The sequence below is a fragment of the Schistocerca piceifrons genome, chromosome 6, assembly GCF_021461385.2.
Source record: "Schistocerca piceifrons isolate TAMUIC-IGC-003096 chromosome 6, iqSchPice1.1, whole genome shotgun sequence".
NCBI lineage: Eukaryota > Metazoa > Arthropoda > Insecta > Orthoptera > Acrididae > Schistocerca > Schistocerca piceifrons.
In genome coordinates this window covers 305,284,953-305,306,511 of record NC_060143.1, presented here as the reverse complement: position 1 = coordinate 305,306,511, position 21,559 = coordinate 305,284,953, and the positions used below count along the sequence as shown (strand labels likewise).

The window sequence follows — 21,559 nt, the reverse complement described above, 5'->3', positions numbered from 1 at the left end:
TGCGGGTTGTAATAAATATGACGAGGAAAATTTCCAACAGGAAAACATTTAGCTCCATTATACATATAAGAACCTAATTCCTTCAAGCGGTAGAGTAACGGACCATGGTTCTCGACTCAGAATTTTTCACACCGTAAAATTTAAAGACACAGAGTTAGTACATGTGAGGGGATAATATTTAATAGGGAACCGTCAACTTGCCGTGAAATGCACAGAGAATACGATGTTGGGTGTACTGGTGGGTGCCAAAGACTACCATACCACAAACGACGTCTGCGAGTATTGGCACCAAAGAACCATTATCCAGAGTTCACATGCGTCTACATCCATACTCTGCAAACCATTGTGAATGGTACTTTGCATTGTACCAGTTACTAGGGCTTCTACCAGTTACAGTCACCAATCGAGCACGAGAAGAGTGACTGCTTAATTGTCTGTGTAAGTGCTGTAATTAGTCTGATCTTGAGGTCGTGATTCTTACGGTAGAGATATGTAGAGGGACGTAGTATATTCAGAGATTCACCACTTAAACCACTTAAGGCTGGTCCTTTAAAGTTTGTAAGTAGGCTTTCTCAATATAGTGTGCGTCTATCTTCAAGCGTCCGGCAGTTCAGTTTTCTCAGTATTTCTGTGACACTCTCCCACGGATCAAGCAAACCTGTATTCGATAATTTTTATTTGGCTAGAGCCACAATCACGGTAAATTATTTGAATGACTCTGCCGCCAATTGGCCGTAATAATTTTTATTTCACTGTCATGTAATCCAGATACATAAGAAACTGAAATAAAACATAGAAGTATAAATCACAATAGTAATAACATGGCGACCACGAAAAGTAGTGTATAAGTACATTGATTCTGTACCTTATTTATAAGTCGGAAAACATCAGACTGGTATGAAATTCAAGTCCTTATCGACAAAGCATATCTAGTGATATAGATCAGATCTGTCATTAGTAGACGTGAGAACATACGTAACGCGCCAAATATATTGTAAACTATCGTTTCTGGACCATACAGCATAGCTATTATATGAAACTGAAAGAAAGGTATCATACACACTGTTGTTGTGTTTGAACAAAATCAGACATGAACATGGATGAAACTATCTTCCAAAGATCGGCTGAGAAACATCACAGTTTGCACAAAGCAATCTGTGGCCTTTTACGGAACAAGGTAGCTTAACTGCTTGTTTTCCATGATAATTACATTGTCTTTGCAGACATTGGTACATCATAGTGTTTACAGTACATGACACGAAGATCCGTTATTACAGGTCACATGTAAACGTCGTGAAGTGTCTTACCGTAATACTTTTGTAACAAACATGGAATTACTATCTTGTAATACAATAAATTATGAAAAACAATAGTCGACTATATAGGCGAGTAGTAATATGTATCGTTAACAGATTGAAACAACAGTATGCAAATGCTCCGAAAATTCCCTTATACCAGCACAATCAACAAAGAGAACCGCAACGCAATAGTGACGAAATGGTCAGGAGGGGGAAGGAACGTATATGGAGCTGTGGAACCAACAGAACATGTGACATTATTCAACTGGTTACGTGTGGCATTGGTGTGGTTGGCAAGGCGAGGGAAAGTGAGGTAAGGGGTAGTGTGAAGAAGTGAGTACCCAAGGGGTGGGGGTGCGGAGAAACCAAAATTAGTAAGGACTATCGTTTCGTCTATACCCATTTCAATTATTCAGGCACAATAGCAAGGCGCACACTATTTTGTTAGTTAGCAGTTTTATACAACAGCTGTACTGTAGGGTCCAGAAATGAAAGCGTGAAACATATTTAGGTGTTTTAGATACATGCTCACTTTTACTAACGACAGATCTGGCCTGTATGACCAGACATACTTGTTTGACAAGGACGTTTATTTCATACCACGAAGCCATAGATCCAAGTTGTCAACAAGGCACTGTACAAGCTGTTGGTGGCTCCACGGTGGTGTGGACTGTCCCCTGGTCCAGCTGCGTCGATCATTGACTGAAAATGGCTATATTCAGCTACTTGAAGACCATTTGCAGCCATTTATGGACTTCATGCTCCAAAAAAAAGAGAGATGGAATTTTTATCAATGACAACGTGCCATGTCACCTGGCCACAACTGTTCGCGATTGGTTTAAAGAACATTCTTGACAGTTTATGCGAATGATTTGGCCAATCAGATCGCCCAACAAGAATCCCATCGAACATTTATGGAACATAATAGAGAGGTTAGTTTGTGCACAAAACCCTGTACCCGCAGCACTTTCGCAATTATGGACGGCTATAGAGGCAACATGGCTCAATATTTCTGCAGGGCTTCCAACGATTTGTTGAGTCTATGACACGTCTAGCTGCTACAATACGTCAGGCAAAAGGAGGTGCGACACGATATTACACGATATTAGGATGTATCCCACGAGTTTTGTCATCTCAGTATATAGTCTTTCATTTTTACTTGGCTTCCCCTTACACTTGAAAAAAATTTCCAATATCCTTCTTCAAGTCGTAAATATCTCTGCAACATCTCATGGAGCGACAGACGTACATGTACTCGTATGTATGTGTGTACAAGCGGAGGTCAAATGGAAACCAGACACCAGCCACAACAGGAGCACGGGATGGTTCCATAAAAAAGTAATCACCACGTGCGTTGAGACATTTATCCCACTGCGAGACAACACGACCAATTTTTGTTCAGTGGAAGGCTTTCAGCCGCTGACGGATCCACAACCGCACCCTCTCTTGCACCTCCTCGTCCGACAGGATCCAGAATTCATATATGTCTTCCTTTAGGTCACCAAAGATGTGAAAACCCCACGGTGAAAGATCCGGGCTGCATCTGCATCTACATCTACATGGATACTCTGCAAATCACATTTAAGTGCCTGGCAGCGGGTTGATCGAACCACCTTCACAATACTCCATTATTCCAATATCGTACAGCGCGCGGGAAGAATGGACACCTATATCTTTCCGTACGAGCTCTGATTTCCCTTATTTTATCTTTGTGATCGTTCCTCCCTATGTAAGTCGGCGTCAATAAAATATTTTCGCATTCGGAGGAGAAAGCTGGTGATTGGAATTTCATGAGAAGATTCCGTCGCAACGAAATACGCCTTTCTTTTAATGATGTCCATCCCAAATCCTGTATCATTTCTGTGGCACTATCTCCCATATTTCGCGATAATACAAAACGTGCTGCCTTTCTTTGAACTTTTTCGATGTACCCAGTCAGTACTACCTGTTAAGGATCCTACACCGCGCAACAGTATTCTAAAAGAGGACGGACAAGCGTTGTGTAGGCAGTCTCCTTCGTAGGTCTGTTACATTTTCTAAGTGTCCTGACAATAAAATGCAGTCTTTGGTTAGCCTTCCCCACAACATTTCTATGTGTTCCTTCCAATTTTAATTGTTCGTAATTGTAGTACCTAGGTATTTAGATGAATTTACGGCTTTTAGAATAGACTGATATATCGTGTAACCGAAGTTTAACGCGTTCCTTTTAGCACTCATCTGGATGACCTCACACTTTTTGTTATTTAAGGTCAATGCCACTTTTCGTACCATTCCGATATTTCTTCTAAATCGTTTTGCAATTTGTTTTGATCTTCTGATGACTTTAGTAGTCGATAAACGACAGCGTCATCTGCAAACAACCGAAGACGGCTGCTCAGATTGTCTCCAAATCGTTTGTATAGATAAGGAACAGCTAAGGGCCTATAACACTACGTTTGGGAACGCCGGAAATCACTTCCGTATTACTCGATGACTTTCCTTCAATTACAACGAACTGTGACCTCTCAGAAAAGGAAATCACAGATTCAGTCACATAACTGAGACGATATTCCATAAGCACGCAATTTCACTACGAGCCGCTTGTATGATACAGTGTCAAAAGCCTATCGGAAATCCATAAATACGGAATCGATCTGAAATCCCTTGTCAATAGCACTCAGCACTTCCTGTGAATAAAGAACTAGTTGTGTTTCACAAGAACGATGTTTTCTAAACCCATGTTGACTGCTTGTCAATAGAAAGTTTTTTTCGAGGTAATTCATTATGTTCGAACACAATATATGTTCTAAAACCTGCTGCATATCGACGTTAATGATATGGGCCTGTAATTTAGTGGGTTAATCCTACCTTTCTTGAGTATTGGTGTTACCTGTGCAACTTTCCAGTCTTTGGGTACGGATCTTTTCTCGAGCGAACGGTTGTATATGATTGTTAAGTATGGAGCTAATGCATCAGCCTACTCCGAAAGGAACCTAACTGGTATACAGTCTGGATCAGAAGACTTGCTTTTATTAAGTGATTTGAGTTGCTTCACTACTCCGAGGATATTTACTTCTACGTTACTCATGTTGGCAGCTGTTCTTGATTCGAATTCTGGAATCTTTACTTCGTTTTCTTTTGTGAAGGCATTTCGGAAGGCTGTGTTTAGTAACTCTGCTACGGCAGCACTGTCTTCGATAGTATCTCCATTGGTATCGCGCAGAGAAGGCATTGATTGTTTCTTGCCGCTAACATACTTCACATACGACCAGAATCGCTTTGGATTTTCTGCCAGGTTTCGAGACAAAGTTTCATTGTGGAAACAGTTATAGGCGTCTCGCATTGAAGTCTGCGCTAAATTTCGAGCTACTGTAAAAGATCGTCAATCTTGGGGAGTTTGCTTCTGTTTAAATTTGGCATATTTGTTTCGTTGTTTCTGCAACAGTGTTCTAACCCGTTTTGTGTACCAAGGAGGATCAGCTCTGTCGTTTGTTAATTTACTTGCTATAAATCTCTCAATTGCTGCCGATATTATTTCTTTGAATTCAAGCCACATCTGGTCTACACTTATATTATTAATTTGGAATGAGTGGAGATTGTCATCCAGGAAGGCGTCAAGTGAATTTTTATCTGCTTTTTTGAATAGGTATAATTTTTGCTTATTTTTCGAGGATTTGGGGATTGCAATATTCAATCTTGCTACGACAGCCCTGTGTTCACTAATCCCTGAATCGGTTTTGCTGCTCGTTATTAACTCAGGATTATTTGTTGCTAAGAGGTCAGTGTGTTTTCACAACCGTTTACTATTCGCGTGGGCTCATGAACTAATTGCTCGAGATAATTTTCAGAGAATGCGTTTAGCACAATTTCGGATGATATTTTATTCGTACCTCCGGAATAAAACATGTATTTTCGCCAACACATCGAGGGTAAATTAAAGTCACCACTAACTATTATCATATGATTCGGATATGTGTTTGAAATCAAACTCAAGTTTTCTTTGAACCTTTCAGCAACTGTATCATCTGAATTGGGAGCTTTCAGTGCCTGTAACAATTTGAGCATCAGTACTTTCTATTAGCGCTTGGAGCTCTGGTACTTTCCCAACACAGCTACGACAATTTACAACTGTTATACGAATGGTTCCTGTGTCTACGTTCTTCCTCTGTTAAGCCTGCACCCTCTGTGACCGAAGCCCTTCTTGTGTTTTCCCATCTAACCTAGAAAACCGCCCAGTCCACGGCGCACAGCCCCTGCTACCCGTGTAGCCCCCTCCTGCGTATAATGGACACCTGTCCTATCAGCGGAACGCGAAACCCAACCCCCCTTTGGCGCAAGTCGAGGAATCTGCAGCCTACACGGTCGCAGAACCGTCTGAGCCTCTGATTCAGACCCTCCACTCGGCTCTGTATCAGAGGTCCACAATCGGTCCTATCTACTATGCTGCAAATGGTCAGCTCTGCTTTCATCTTGTAAGCAAGACTGGCAGCCCTTAACACTTCTGTTAGCCGCTCGAAACCAGAGAGAATCTCTTCTGATCCAAAGTGACACACATCATTGGTAACGACGTGAGCCACCACCTGCAGTTGGCTGCACCCTGTGCTCTTCATGGCATCCGGGACGACCCTTTCCACATCTCGAATGACTCCACCTGGTGTGCACACGGAGTGCACATTGGATTTCTTACCCTTCTTGTCAGCAAAGTCCCTAAGGTGCCCCATAATGTGCCTAATGTTGGAGCTCCCAACTACAAATAATCCCACCCTCTGTGATTGCCAGGATTTTGCAGGCTGAGTGGTCTCTTCTGAAACAGGACAGGCGACAGCATCTGGCTCAGCGACAGTGTCAGCCACAGACAGCACTTCGAACCTGTTTGTCAGACAAACTAGGGAGGCTTTATGTGCGGCCGCCTGGGAAGTCTTTCGCCACCTGCTTCGCCCCAGGGCGACCTCCCACTTGACCACAGATGAGGGGTCAGCCTCATTGCGAGCAATAACTGGGTTGGCCACCGGTGAGGACTGATGGTAGGTCTCTGACGCGCTGGACGGCCGTTGGATCCCCACGGCCGGCCCATAACAGTGGTGCCCATCCACTGCAGCCTCAAGCTGTGTAACCTAAGCCATCACAGCCTGAAGCTGAGAGCGAAGTGTCACCAACTCTGCTCGCATCCGCACACAACAATCGCAGTCCCTGTCCATAGTAAAGATCGTGGAAAACTAAACTATGCAGATAAACGTACTACCAGCACGTGCTGCGCAACTCTACTGTAGAACCTGACGAAAACTCACGAACTGTGTCTAGTAATACGCAGATATTATAAAACCTAACTACCGAAGCACTCAGGTGAAACTAAATAATTTGACCCTGATTTGGAACTTGAAATATGTTACAAAATCGGTTTACTTCCTGATGCAAACGAAAACGCGAGACTGTAGCTACTAGATGTTAAATTTACACGCAGAAACTCAAGAAACTAAACTATTGAAGCACAGAGATGATATAATAAAATTCACTCCTGGTTAGGAACTCGCAAAAGATAAATGCGGTTACTTATCTGTTGCTGCGTCTGTCGCGGTCGGCTACTGGAGGATGTCGCTATGTTTCCCAATCAAGTCGATGAAGGGAAGTCTCCATGGAGAAGTAGATATCCTCGGAGTAGTAAAGCAATTCGAATCACGTAATAAAGGCAACTCTTCTGGTCCAGACTATATACCAATTAGGTTGTTTTCAGAGTATGGTCACGCAGTAGTTCCATATTTAATAATGATATACAACCGTTCGCTCGACGAAAGGTTCGCACCCAAAGACTGGAAAATTGCACAGGTAATACCAGTATTCAAGAAAGGTGTTAGAAATAATCAACTAAATTACATGCCTATGTCATTAATGTCGACACGCAGCAGGATTTTGGAACATATATTGTGCTCGAACGTTATGAATTACCTCGAAGAGAACGGTCTATTGGCACACAGTCAAAAAGGATTTAGAAAACATCGTTCTTGTGGAACAAAACTAGCTTTTTCCTCACACGAATTGTTGAGTGGTATTGATGAGATATTACAAACTGATTCCGTATTTCTAGATATCCAAAAGGCTTTTAACACTGTTCCACGCAAGCGGCTTGTAGTGAAATTGCGTGCTTATGGTTTATCGTCTCAGTCAGGTGACTGGATTTTTGATTTCCTGTCAGAGAAGTCACAGTTCGTAGTATTTGACAGGAAGTCATCGAGTGAAACGGAAGTAATTTCTGGCCCTTCCCCAAGGTAGAGTTATGGGCCTTCTGATCTTCCTTATCAATAGAAATGATTTAGGAGACAATCCGAGCAACTGTCTTAGGTTTTTTGCAGATGACGCTGCCGTTTATCGTCTAGTAAACTCATCTGTAGATCAACACAAACTGTAAAATGATTTAGAAAGGATATCTGTATGGTAAAAAATTTGGCAGTTGACCCTAAATAATGAAACCTGTGAGGTCATTTACATGAGTGCTAAAAGAAATCTATTGAACTTCGGTTACACGATATTTCAGTGTAATCTATAGGTCGTAAATCCAACTAAATACCCAGTAATTACAGTTACGAAAAATTTAAATTGGGAAGAGTACATAGAAGATGTTGTGGGGAAGGCAAACCAAAGACTGCGTGTTATTGGCAGAACACTCAGAAAATGTAACAGAGCTACTAAAGGGACTGCCTACACTACGCTTGTCCGTTCTCTTTTGGAGTACTGCTGCTCAGTGTGGGATCCTTACCAGGGAGGATTAATGGAGCACATGGAGAAAGTTCAAAGAAGAGCAGCACGTTTTGTGTTATAGCGAAATAGGGGAGAGAGTGTCACGGACATGATACAGGATATGGGATGGACACCATTAAAACAATGTCGTTTTTCGTTGAGCGGAATCTTCTCACGAAATTTCAATCACCAACTTTCACAGTCAATAAATATTTTATTGATGCCGAACTACGTTGGGAGAAACGATCATCACAGTAAAATAATGGAAACCAGAAATCGCACGGAAATATATATGTGTTGGTTTTCTCCGCGCATTGTTCGAGAGTGGAATAAAAGAGAATTGTTGTAAAGGTGGTTCGATGAACCCTCTACCAGGCAAATAAGTGTGATTTGCAGAATATCTATGTAGATGTAGAACTTAAGGAAGATGTATTTGTGTGTCTAGGAATGTTAAATACTAATGCTCAGCACGTAAATTCATAAATGAAGCAGGTTGGCAACCCTATGTCTGCTTGTGACGTACCCAATTTCAATACTAGAACAGAAAGCGATTTGCATCGTCCTCTAGTAAAACTCATTTCGGCACAAAAACGAGTGAAATACACCACCTCAAAAATTTTTGTCAATTCGCCAATATAAACAAAAAGCTTTACATTTTGCAGAAGTGATTTCAAATGCGTATTACAACAGTTTTTTCTCTACAGCTTCTTCCGTAATACAGAGGGTTACTTGAATAGATATAAATAATCAAATAAGGACCTGTAATAATTTACATAACTGGAGTTTAGTAGCTTTTGTACATTTAAAGAAAGTCACGTTGAAATAAATTGATGACTAACACGATGAATTACCTTCTTTTACATTAGTTTCGATTTCGATCTTAAGCAATCATGCCCACACATAAAAACCACCGCCTTAACACTCGTAGCCGTAAAAAATTGTGACGTCGTGAAAAATGATGATGTCTATATGATGGATGCCTCTACGTCATGGATTTCTATCTTTGACTATAAATCTATGACATAATATCAAGTAGTGTTTAATTACAAATTTTAGCAGATTGCACCTTATTTTAACAAAACTGACACGGAGTAGTCATTTAGGACATCATGACTATTTATGCACAGGGTGACTGAAGATGCTAGTTAATGGCCGCAGCCGGTATCAAAACAAAGTGATTCATGTTCACATTTTCAATGTGACTCTTCCCTGACTTATAAATGGACAATAACCACAAACATTTTTAAAATTTGTGTGTTCTGTATAAATGTTCCACATAAAAACACGTTCCGGGAATATAATCCACACTGTATGTAACAACCTACCTAACTATTAGACGAGTCGAAAACTAGACATGTGTGCAGTATTAGCTTACTCATGTATCTTGCACTAAAACTAAGAGATAGTGCATACTGTATGCCTTAAATATTTACCAAGTCACGAGCTTATGAAACAGAGAGAAATTTTCGTGCGTAAGTGTTTGTAAGGGCGGCGTCAGCGACTCAGTACGAGCCAGCGATAACCTTTCAGCCTTGGCTCTGAGGCGAAACCTCTTTCAAAGAGCTTACTCAAGCCTGGTATTCACCTCGCTTATTTTCCGTCAGTGCTGCCGCAGCCTGACCTTTCCGAGGGTGAATCCAGTGATTCATGCAAATCTTCTTCTGCTGCAGGTGGGGCGGAGACATGGCGGCCGTGTGGAGCAGCGCTACGGTTCTCCTGATTGTTGCCACCTGCGCCACTTGTGCCGGTGAGTTCTCTTCTAACAGCATCTGTTTTGCAGTATTCGCCATCTAACGCTAGTAAACGTTCAACGTATATCTCCGTCAACAGCCATTGTTTGTGAGTGATGCGTGCTGTACATTATATAAGGGTAAATATTTTCAGTATTTACTTTCATAATAATCGCTGCTAATTACTATATACTTAAACTTCTATCCGTGTGGAGTGGCCGCGCGGTTTTAGGCGCCATGCCAGGGATTGCGCGGCCCCACCCGGCGGAGGTTCGAGTACTCCCGCGGACATGGGTGTGTGTGTGTGTTGTTCTTAGTGTCAGTTAGTGTAAGTAGTGTGTAATTCTAGGGACCGATGACCTCAGCAGTTAGGTCCGTTAGGAATTCATACACATTTGAGCGTTTGAACTTAAACTTTTCTAATGTGACGAGTTTGAATACGTTCCCCCCCACGTCAAGAATTAATAAGAGAATAACCATCATTTAATTGGTAAACATTGAGATCTTAACGATAGTGTTGTCATTAAGTGTACTGAACTCCTTAATCACCATCATCATATCATCTACCATCATTTTCATCTCAGTCTACCCCATCATCACTAACATCTCCTCCATAATTACTGTTATCATCACCATTAACCCTTCTATCTTCACCATCATCTTTTCCATCATCAGCATCATTCCTCCGTTACCTCCTCCACCATCTCCACCAATAAAAACATCATCATCATCTCCATCATCTTTACCATTTCGTAACCACAAGCACCACTACCACCATCTTGATCATATCCTTCTTCACCATTCTCCATCATTTCCATCATGAACATTTTCCTTGCCCTTTATTTCCTACGCCTTTTGGTCATTTGTATCCATGTCTTCTCACAATCCTCTTCCTTTTCGTTCACCTTCACACCTTCTAGGTTTCTTCTCCTCATCCTCGCTGTCATCCTCTTTAAACCTTCTCCTACATCTCCTTCTCCTCCTCCTTGCCAAATCCTCTTTCATGTTCTTTATCCTCCTCCTCCTCCTCTTCTTCCTCTTTCCCTTTAAGCAATTTTCTTCTTCCTCTTTCACTTTGGTCTTACTCTTGGTAGTTAACATGGTAATACACCAGTTGTCATCCCTGAGCCTGCACGGAAAGCATCTTCTAATATTTTAATATACCCTTTGCCTTCTTCATATTTGTCTTGTAAGGGGCATCAAAACGGCAACAATCTTTACTGGGTGGTGGTAGCCGTCTTCGTGCTTGTTATGAGGCCACTGTATTTCACCTGTGTCGTCTTGGGTTCAGATGACTGTGAGGGAGACATGACTGACTGTATAATGTGACAGGATGAACATCTCGAATGCCTCTACTTGCCGTTATCGTACTTCAGTAAATAAAAATTTTGAGATCCGTGAGTTGCCATGAGCCAAACAAAACTCGTCGCGAAATAGTTTCTCATTTTTAATGAAGGAATGGAGGTTCTAAGTAAAATTACGCGTAATGTTCCAACAGGCGAAGGCAATAGCCAAGCGTGCTGATGAGGGCGTTTCGCGGAGACGGCCTCAGATTGGCGGTGCAATCACATAGTTGCTGCCATGTCTGGAAAATGGACTGGCTTCGAGTAGTATCGATGCCAAACGATACCGTAAGAATCACCCACGTTCTGCCATTGGCCTTGCCAAAAAGGGCAGAGGAGAGGACCGATTTTCAGGACAGCTTCTTGCCCTTGTGATAGGAAACTGTCCCTAAAACGCGGAAGAATAAGCAGCGACCAACGGCATCACGATCCAGAAGGCAATGGAAGCCCCTGAATTAAAGGCACACAATGTTTATCCCAGGAAGTGTGGCCCGTAATCGAAAAAGTTTCATAATGATCACTCCACTGGATTAGTCTCCAATTTGCATCTCCGTGAGGGAACCACCAAGGGGTAGATCATCACAGGAAAAAAGTTGAATAACCAATGAAAAGGTGAGATTCTACGATTCGAATCGTGGAATTTTAGAAGTCTTAATGTGGTAGGGAAACTAGAAACTCTGAGAAAGAAATGCAAACGCTCAGTCTAGATACAATGGGTGGGTGGGGGGGGGGGGGGCAGTCAACTACAGTGAAAAACATACAAAGATTTCTTATCTGACGAATATCATTTAATGTCAACAGCAGCAGAAAACTGTATGATGGAGGAAGAACTGATTACGTACAGGAAAGTAGGACAGCGAGTGAATTATTCCCAACGTAAGGCGGCGGGGTTGTCCTCATCAGAGTCGACAGCAAACCAGTCCCAGTAACTGCACTTCAGTTATACATGTCAACGTGACGAACCGAAGATGGATATATATAGAAATTGTATGAGAATCTTGAACTAGTAATTCAGTACGTAAAAGAAGGTGATAATGTAACACACTCTTGGGGGACTCGAACGCGATAGTAGGGGAAGGAAGAGAAGAAAGAATTACGCAAGCATGTGAGCATGGTAGCAGGAATGAGAGAATAGGAAGTCTAATTGAGTTTTGCGCTAAATTTCAGCTAATAATAGCGGGTACATCTTTAAAATATCACTAGAGGTGGTATAAGGAAGAATCCAGCTCCATTACATAATGATCAGACAGAGTTTCCGAAATCAGATTTGGGATTGCAAGGTGTACCCCAGAGCAGATATCGATTCGATTCTAATCACAATTTAGTGCTGATGAAGAGCACGTCGAAGTTTAATGAATACCACAGCAGGCACATCAGTTGAGGAGGAATATACATCTCTTAAAATGGCAATCACAGAGGTTGGACAGACAAACGTGGGTAACATGAATGGGTAACAGACGAAATACTTCAATTGATCGTCGAAAGAAGGAAGTACAAAAATATTCGGGGAGATCCAGGAACACAGAAATGTAAGTCATTTAGGAATGAAATAAATAGGAAGTGCAGGGATGCCAAAGCGAACTGGGTGCAGGAAAACTGTGTAGAAATCGAAAAAGAAATAGCTGTCGGAAGGATTAATTCAGGATATGGAAAAGTGAAAATAACCCTAGGTAAACTAAAAGCAAGAACATCAACACTCAGAGTGCAATAGGAAATCCATTGCAATGCACAGAAGACAGATCTGATAAGTGGAAAAAGTACACTGGAAGCCCATACGAGGGGGAGGACTTGTTTGATGACGTGAATGGGGAAATGGGAGTCGATACGGCAGAGATTGGAGACCCAGTGAAGAGTTAACGTTTAATGGACCCTTGGAAGACGTCTGACTAAATAAGGCGGAAAGGATAGATAACATTCCATAGAAATTTCTGATATCGTTGGCGGAAGTAGCAGTCAATCAGCTATTCAGTTTGGTGTGTAGTATCTATGAGTCGGGAGACATACCATCGGACGTTCGCAAAAATATCATCCACACAATACCGAAGATAGCAAAGGCAGCTAAGAGGGAGGAATATTGTGGAAACAGCTTAACGGCCCATGCACACAAGGTACTGACAGGAATAATAAACAGAAAAATGAAAACTGAACCGGAGGATCTACTGGATGACGATGGAACCGGCTTTGGAAAACGTAAGAGCACCACAGAGGCGGTTTTGACGTCGTAATTGATTTTGGAAGCAAGATTTAATAAAAATCAAGTCAGATTCATAGGATCTGTCAACATGGATAAAGCGATCGACAGTGTAAAGTTGTGCTTTTCGAAATTCTATGACAAAATGGAGTAAGCTATAGAGAAAGACGCGTAATAACAGGAAGAATGGATGATCAAGAAATAAGAGCCGCAAGGTAACATGAATCCCACTCCCGCATAGACTGTTGCAAGTGTCTTAAGTTACTGCCCCTCTTTTACCTTTCGAATTATGCTCAAGCTGTTATCTAGCCTGAAATAGTTAATCTACTCAGCTTATCCCAAGTAAACGACACTAATTACGCACTTAACGGGAATACCGTAGGGTAATGAGGGGGAACTTCGGCCAAGTACTCTTCTTCTCGTAGGTCTCGGGGTTGTTATACGAACAATATGCCAAGACAATAATAAATAACTGAGACTGCAAAACTTGATATTCCACAATCAGGATAAGCTCTGAAGGAAAGTGTAAGATGCAACAACCTTTCACTGACCAGTATGGAGCTGGACTGCTAATTAACGATAGTATCTTAAGACTTCTGGGTTGCTTCCACATCACTGAACCTGGGGTGAAGAAAACGTTTTTCTCTTCAGTCTGAATGAATTCACTGCTGCCGTCTCAAATCCCGATTCCGGGAATTGCGTAGGTCCTTTATCGAAGCTCACTTTGCGTGTCATATAGCCTTTACGATATTTATCCATATTATTGTAGGAACACGTTGACACTGCGGTACTTCGTTTATTTTTTTAGGGAATCAGGTTATAAACTGAAGTACGAAAAACTCCCTCTTGACTTTCTATGTGTCTTCGAGGCGAGACTGTGATGAAAATTAAATAGCAAAACTCTCTCTAGAGAAGAGTAGTATTGGGTCTGGTTAATTTTAATACGGAGAATTTCGATAGTAATTATTGGTGGGCCCCAAAGTGGCTGTGACCATTAGGCCAATACCTTGGTGTAAACATGGACACCAGAAGAGAGTTGGCCGTTAGAACCAGTCAAGTAATGACAAAATAACATATGTGGAGGGACATCTTCAACTTTTCTAGTCCTGTCTTCTTCACTTGCGTATGGTATTACGGTATATTGTTAATTTTTATTTGTTGACCGTTTAACGGCAACTTGATGAAACACAGTTTTCTTGCCATACGCCTTTCGTCTTTATTCTCTGCAAGGCATCTTCAGTGGCCTGGAATATGTACATATTTTTACTGTTTGCTTTGCATTTTTGAACAATGTATATACAGGTTATAAACAGTTATAATGGCTGGTTTTTCTGTAACGTAGAAATAGTTTAAATTCTACTTACGGGTTCCGTGGATGACTTTCTACGTGTTGTATTTTAGTTCTGTTTCTGGCGCTGTTCTTCTTCTTGTAACTGCCATCTAGGTTTTTGTTTTCCACGCTTCACAGCACTAGGAACTGAACACTTGTTATATTGCTGTGTTTTGGTTTGTGTTGCCAACCGTCGGATGTTACTGTCAAAGATCGAATGTTATTGCCAACTTCAGAATGTTATTTCTTTTTTCTAGATATCTGTGATCTGACTGTGTATGCATGTGTGTGTGTGTGTGTGTGTGTGTGTGTGTGTGTAGCTGACCAGAAGGCGGGAGGGAGGTAGGGGAAAGTATAAGGTATTTGTCATGGTTGTTTATTCTCATTATTTTCATATCTTGTTCCATGTTTGTAGCAGGGTGGTTATGATGTTTTAAGCGTTTTGCAAATGTGGAATGGTTTATTTCGTACTTCTAACACCTAATGAGTTCTTTGCATCACGTTTTACAATTCCTGTGTGTAATGCCTAAACTTTGATATTCAAGTCTGTATGTTCCTGATCCCAGGAATTTATCCCTCTTAGTTGTTGGTTGGATTGAGTTTGATTGGAGTGTTTGCACAGTTTTGTATATTATTTCGAAGCCCGGTTTCTTTAGTATGTTTTCCACTCTGTATGTTAATTTATGTGTGTAAGTCATAGTGCACCATCTGCTTCTTTTCTGTGTGATGTTGTCATTGTGTGTGGCTGTTGAGTGTGTTTGTGCGTTTACAGCTTGTGAATTATCTTGTATTCTGGAAATGTTGTGTTTGTTTTGTATTTATCTTTTGATTTTTTGATTGAGTCTGTGTACTACATGTGTGTCATACCCATTGTTCCTAGCTATTTTTATAACTGTACTCATTTCTTTTTCATAGTTCCTGTTGTTGAGTGGGATCCTGTTTAATCTGTATATGTCTTAATGCAGCAAGATTCTGGTTGTGGGGATGATTCGATGTGGAATGTATTATTGTGTCTGTGGCTATTGTTTTTTTGAAGATGTTGAATACGTGTTTGCCATTTTCTTTTATTGTTGTTATACCAAAATAATTTATTTGGTTTTCTTTTTCTTTGTCAAGTGTGAATTTTGTGTTCTGATGTGCTTTGTTCAAATGGTTCAAATGGTTCTGAGCACTATGGGACTTAACATCTGAGGGCATCAGCCCCACAAACTTAGAACTACTTAAAACTAGCTAACCTAAGGACATCACACACATCTATGCCCGAAGCAGGATTCGAACCTGCGACCGTAGCAGCAGCGCGGTTCCCGACTGAAGCGCCTAGAACAGCTCGGCAACAATTGCCGGCTGTGCTTTGTTGATTTCAGAGTGGAGTTCATATCTTTTTTCATTGGGCTCATCTCCAAACAAATAACGTCATCCACATATCTGTACCACTATATGATTTTAAATCTGTCATGTGGTTGTCTTTCCAAATATCTGATTTTTCCAGATGACTTATAAAAATGTTTGCTTATGTTCCTGGTACTGGGCATCCCATGGGCAGTCCATTACTTTGCAGACAATATTCATTATCGAACTGGAAGTGGTTTTGTCCGGTTATCAGTTTGAGCAAATTTGTGACTTCGGACATTGCTTATGTAATGAGGTTGCTGTGGGATGAGAGATTTTATTCCACGATTTCTACTGTTCCAGTGAAAGGGATGGAGATATGAATGTTTTCTGTATCGAATGAAATCAGTGATGCTGTGTGTGGTATCTGTATGGTTCTGTTAGTGTTCCTTTGTGTCAACAAGCAAAACTTAAAAATGTACCGTTATGTATGGAGGGTTCTCTCATTATTTGGTAGCCCTGATTTAGACTTTCCGTGATTTCCCTAACTCGCTTCAGAAAAATTCCGGAATGGTTACTTCGAAAGGACACGGCCACATTCCTCCTCCATCCTTCATCAATTCGTGCTTGTGCTCCGTCTCTGATGACCTCACTGACGACGGGACGCTAAACACTGATCTCCCCGGAGCGAGGTGGCGCAGTGGTTAGCACACTGGACTAGCATTCGCGAGGACGGCGGTTCAAACCTGCGTCCTGCCATCCTGACTTAGGTTTTTCGTGATTCCACTAAATCGCTTCAGGTGTATGCCAGGGTGGTTCTTTTGTGAGGGCACGACCGACTTCCTATCAGTTCCCTTATCCCGTGGGACCGATGACCTCGCTGTTTGGTCCCCTCCCTCAATCATCCAATCACTAACCTCCTCCTACTCCTCGTCATTGTCCTCATAGCTTGCTTGTAAGACGGACGTAACTTTTTGTACGAATGATCTTTTAACGTGCTAACAGAAAATGTTTCTTCCATGACACTTCGCTGCTTTATTTCTGGGACCAATTTTTTAAATCTGATCCGGCAGGGTCACTCAGCCTTAGTTTTGCCTGTGTTCTCACGGAGGTGAAACTCAAATAGGAGCATCCGGTAACACAACCATTATTCACTGCGAGGCCACTTGGGGCCCTGCAGGTTTATTAATCCATTATCTCTCTTTCTTTCTGGTTGATTTTTAGTGTTTTCCCTGTTTGTTTCAGTTTCGCAGTTAATGGTAGTTACAGAAGCTGGTTTCACCACATTGTGTTTCTTCTTACGACTTCTCGTATGCATTGAACTGCACTGTAAATATGTTTCTCGTTCTCTGATTGACTTATGCTCGCATCCATAATACTGTATTTGGTGACGTAGATTATGCCTCATTTGGTTTTATTTCATGTAAAACAAAGGCTGATTTGGCAACATGTTGTTCTGTAGAGTTTGGTGTATTTGTTACTGTTTACGAATATGTGTGTGAACTGCCCGATTTAAATGCATGTTAAGTATACCTATTGCATTTATTCTACTTCATTTTTGTTTACATCCGTTTACCGTACTTTCTCACATTTCATGAAGAACTCCGTTTTAGCAGATTTCAACAGTACTGGTATTCAATTTTATTACATCTTTTCTTGGAATGCGTATGTAATTCTGCTTTGAAGGCATTGTTTCTTGCCACTGAGTGCCATACATTTCACATTGGCTTTCAGAGTACGGATGTATATATACACTCATGTTCATAAATTAAGGATAATGCTAATACATGGCGAAACAACGCTCTGGTGGGCGTTTGCTGGTTTAAATCACCTCGGGGTATGACCATGCGGTGCATTTGACCTGCGGTCGTAGCACGGTGGCGCTGGCAGCAGTCCACATACGCAGAGGTGTGTTGGTGTGTGTACGGTGCAGCGAGTATGTGTGAAGACGTTTTCAGACGTGCTAATGGTTATTGTGTGCTCAAAATGGCTCAAAGAACACATATCGATGACGTTACGAGGTGTAGAATACTAGGGCGACTGGAGGCTGGTCAAACACAGCAGGTCCTAGCACGGGATCTGTATAGAGGTAGTGGTTTGATGGTGTGAGGTGGGATTATGATTGGTGCACGTACACCCCTGCATGTCTTTGACACAGGAACTGTAACAGGTCAGGTGTATTGGGACGTCATTTTGCACCAGTATGTCCGCCTTTTCAGGGGTGCAGTGGGGCCCACCTTCCTCCTGATGAATGATAATGCACACCCCCCCCCCAAGCTGCCATCGTGGAGGAGTACCTCTTGAAACAGAATATACCAGGCGGATGGCGTGGCCTGCCTGTTCTCCAGACCTAAACCCCATCGAGCACGTCTGGGATGTTCTCGGTTGACGTATCGCTGCACGTCTTCAAACCCCTACGACACTTCAGGAGCTCCGACAGGCACTGGTGCAAGAATTGTGCCTATACCCCAGCAGCTGCTCGACCACCTGATCCAGAGTATGCCAACCCGTTGTGCGGCCTGTGTACGTGTGCATGGTGATCATATCCCATACTGATGTCGGGGTACATGCGCAGAAAACAGTGGCGTTTTGTAGCACATGTGTTTCGGATCGGTTTTCTCAACTTATCACCAATACCGAGGACTTAATCTGTGTCGTGTGTTCCCTATGTGCCTGTGCTATTAGCGTCAGTGTTGTGCAGTGCCACGTTGTGTAGTACCACATTCTGCAATTATCCTTAATTTATGAGCATGTATGCAGATGACTGTGCTTTGTAGTCTTGGTGACTAGCGCATGTTTCCTCGCAAATGCTGAAACTGCGACAGTAGTTACTCAAATACTTTCACGCGTTATTAACAGTTACATTTAAGTACATTTTAGTAGAAGTCAATGAAACTTTCGGTGTCCTCCATGAAATGCGAGAGTACGAATAACGGATGGGAAAAACTAAAGCAGAATTTGAGCAATATTAACGTTAATAAAACCGACCAATTGTGGATACGGATATCTGACTGGAAATGGAGGAAGAACTATCTTACGAACATATGTCCGGAAATGCATCGTTGCTGCGGTAGACGGCGCTGACTAATGACATTTCCCCTGACCAAGTGCCGCATGTTCGTTGTGTGTTGCAGGGTGTGTGATTGATGCAGCGTAAGCTGCAGAATGGTCCGGTATTCATGTCGGATACAAGCCGAGATGGTGTTTGTGTACGGACAAACTGATGGAAACGGTCGAGAGGCAGCACGGCTACAACAAAACAAATACCTTGACGGACACCAACACAACATGTCAAGCCCTTTTTGGGCGTTTGTGTGATCATGGGTCCTTTCAGACAGATGAACGTGCAGGCAGGTGGTGGACTGCGCTTGTACCAGATTTGGACTACTAGGTTCTACAGGACATTTGGACGAACCCTAGTACACGCTCCAGGCAAGGTGCATGCCAACACGATGTAAGCCAATGTACGATAATGTGTATCCTGAATGAAACTGCATCGTATGGAGGCCAATTTGGGAACATATTGTGCTGTGGATGCGATGCGGCTCTGTACTGTTTTCCTGAACGATCTGTTTTCGTTGCACGCACACCGTGCATTTCTGAACAGTTGTTTCAAGAATCTTTTTTCCTCCATTTCCAATCAGGAAACTGTCCCTGCAGTCTGTTTGTTTTATTAATGTTCACACTGTATTTCCAGGGCATTTAAATCGAGCAGTTCACACAATAATTCGCAAGCAATAACAAATAGACACGTTCCGCAAAATAACATGCGACGAAATCACTTCTGTTTCACATTATTAAAAAAAATATGGAATCTTTCACCCCAACCATTATTACGGACTAGAGAAAAAATGCACAGAATACGAACTACTTATCTGAAGTGCAGTTCAAAGAGAGCAACACCCACAAGAAGATAGTAATATGGAAGATTGTAATCAGGAACATAACTTCCATTTGACAACAGCCACACGTTCGAAATTGCGATGTTGTGTATTAGGACTAAAAGCGAGAAATTACAGTTCACCTGCAAAGTACCAAATCAACCATAAAGAATAAACAGGAATACAGATTATTGCGCCATGTTTTCTCGAATTTGGAGTTCACTGACAGGACAACTTGCAGTGCTAGTGACTGTCTTTGTTTCCGTATCGTATCACTGGACGGTTTCGAACCCCGCCACCCAGTGCATTTTGAATAAAAATCATCAGCAATGACGTTAGAAGACTTCCAGTGTAAGAAGACAACCTCATTCAGCCTACAACATTGACAAACAGGGCGAAAGAGTGGACAGTGGTTCAGGGCACTCCCTTGCCATTGGGGTGGGAAACTGCGCCTAAATCAGGAAGAAACAGCAATGATCAACGGCATGATGATGCAGTAGTCAATAGAAATCACTGCACTGGAGACACATAATGTGTATCTACAGAACATGTGGTCTATAATTGAAAAAGTTACATGATTATCTCTTCATTGACAGAATATTCCGGACTAATTCCCTATCGGACCTCATGGAGGTGACCATGGGACAATGACTGAATGACCAAAAAAAAGGATAACGTTCTAACAGTCGGGGCCTGGAATGTCAGAAGTCTGAATGTGTTAGGGGCACTGGAAAATCTGAAAAGGAAAATGCAGAGGCTCAATCTAGATATAGTGGGGATCAGTGAAGTGAAATGCAAAGAAGACAAAGATTTCCGTTCAGATGAGTACATAGTAATATCAGCGGCAGCATAAAATGATATAACATGAGAATTGACAACAAACAAACACCGAGAACGCTAGTTCAGGCTTCCATTCCGACGTCGCAAGCCTAAAATGAGGAAACAGTAATTTATGTTAGGATATTGAACGAGTAATTCAGTACGTAAAGGAAGAATTCCAATAGTCGATGGGAATTGGAATGCGGTTACAGGCAAAAGATTAGAAGAAAGGGTTGGAAGAGAATATGGGTTTATTGCTAAGAATAAGATAGGAAAAAGACTAATTTTCTGCAATAAATTTCATTTATTGATAGTGAATACTTTATTCAATAATCACAAGAGGACGATGTATACTTGAGAAAAGTCGGTAGATACGGGGATATTTCAGTTAGGTTACGTCATGGTCAAGCAGAGATGCCGAAACCAGATACTGGATTGTAAGACGAACTCAGGAACAGATATAGACTCGTATGACAATTTGGTACTTATGAACACTAGGCTGAAATTTCAGAATCAGGAAGAATCAACGTTCAAAGGAGTGAGAATGAAGAGATAGCCTTGAAGTTATCGTGAGGATATAGATACTGCGATAGGGTGTAGTTCAGTAGACACTTCAGTTTAAGAGGATCGGATGTATCAGAAATGAGCAATCACAGGAGTTGGAAACAAAATCATAGATACAAAGAAAGTAGCTGTGAAGAAACAGTGGATAACAGAAAAATACTTCAGATGATCTATGAAAGAAGGAAGTACTAAAATGTTCAGGGAAATTCAAGAATACAGAACTAAAAGTCACACCAGAATGAAGAAGTAGAAAGTGCAGGGAAGGTAAGGCTAAGAGGCTGCACGAAAAATGTGAAGAAATCGGAAAAGAAATGGTTAGCGGAAGTACTGACTCAGCGAATAGTAAAGTGAAAAAAATATTCA

The 21,559-nt window shown here is 41.7% G+C and overlaps 1 protein-coding gene across 1 annotated transcript in view; it reads left to right on the top strand.

The window, feature by feature from the left end:
- LOC124802499 (protein borderless) overlaps positions 1–21,559 on the top strand; it is a 470,917-nt gene that overhangs the window by 172,950 nt on the left and 276,408 nt on the right. Inside the window, exon 2 of the mRNA XM_047263317.1 lies at positions 9,680–9,756. Within this exon, the coding sequence (XP_047119273.1) occupies positions 9,693–9,756 (64 nt within the window). The 5' untranslated portion in view covers positions 9,680–9,692. The remainder of the gene's footprint in view (positions 1–9,679; positions 9,757–21,559) is intronic.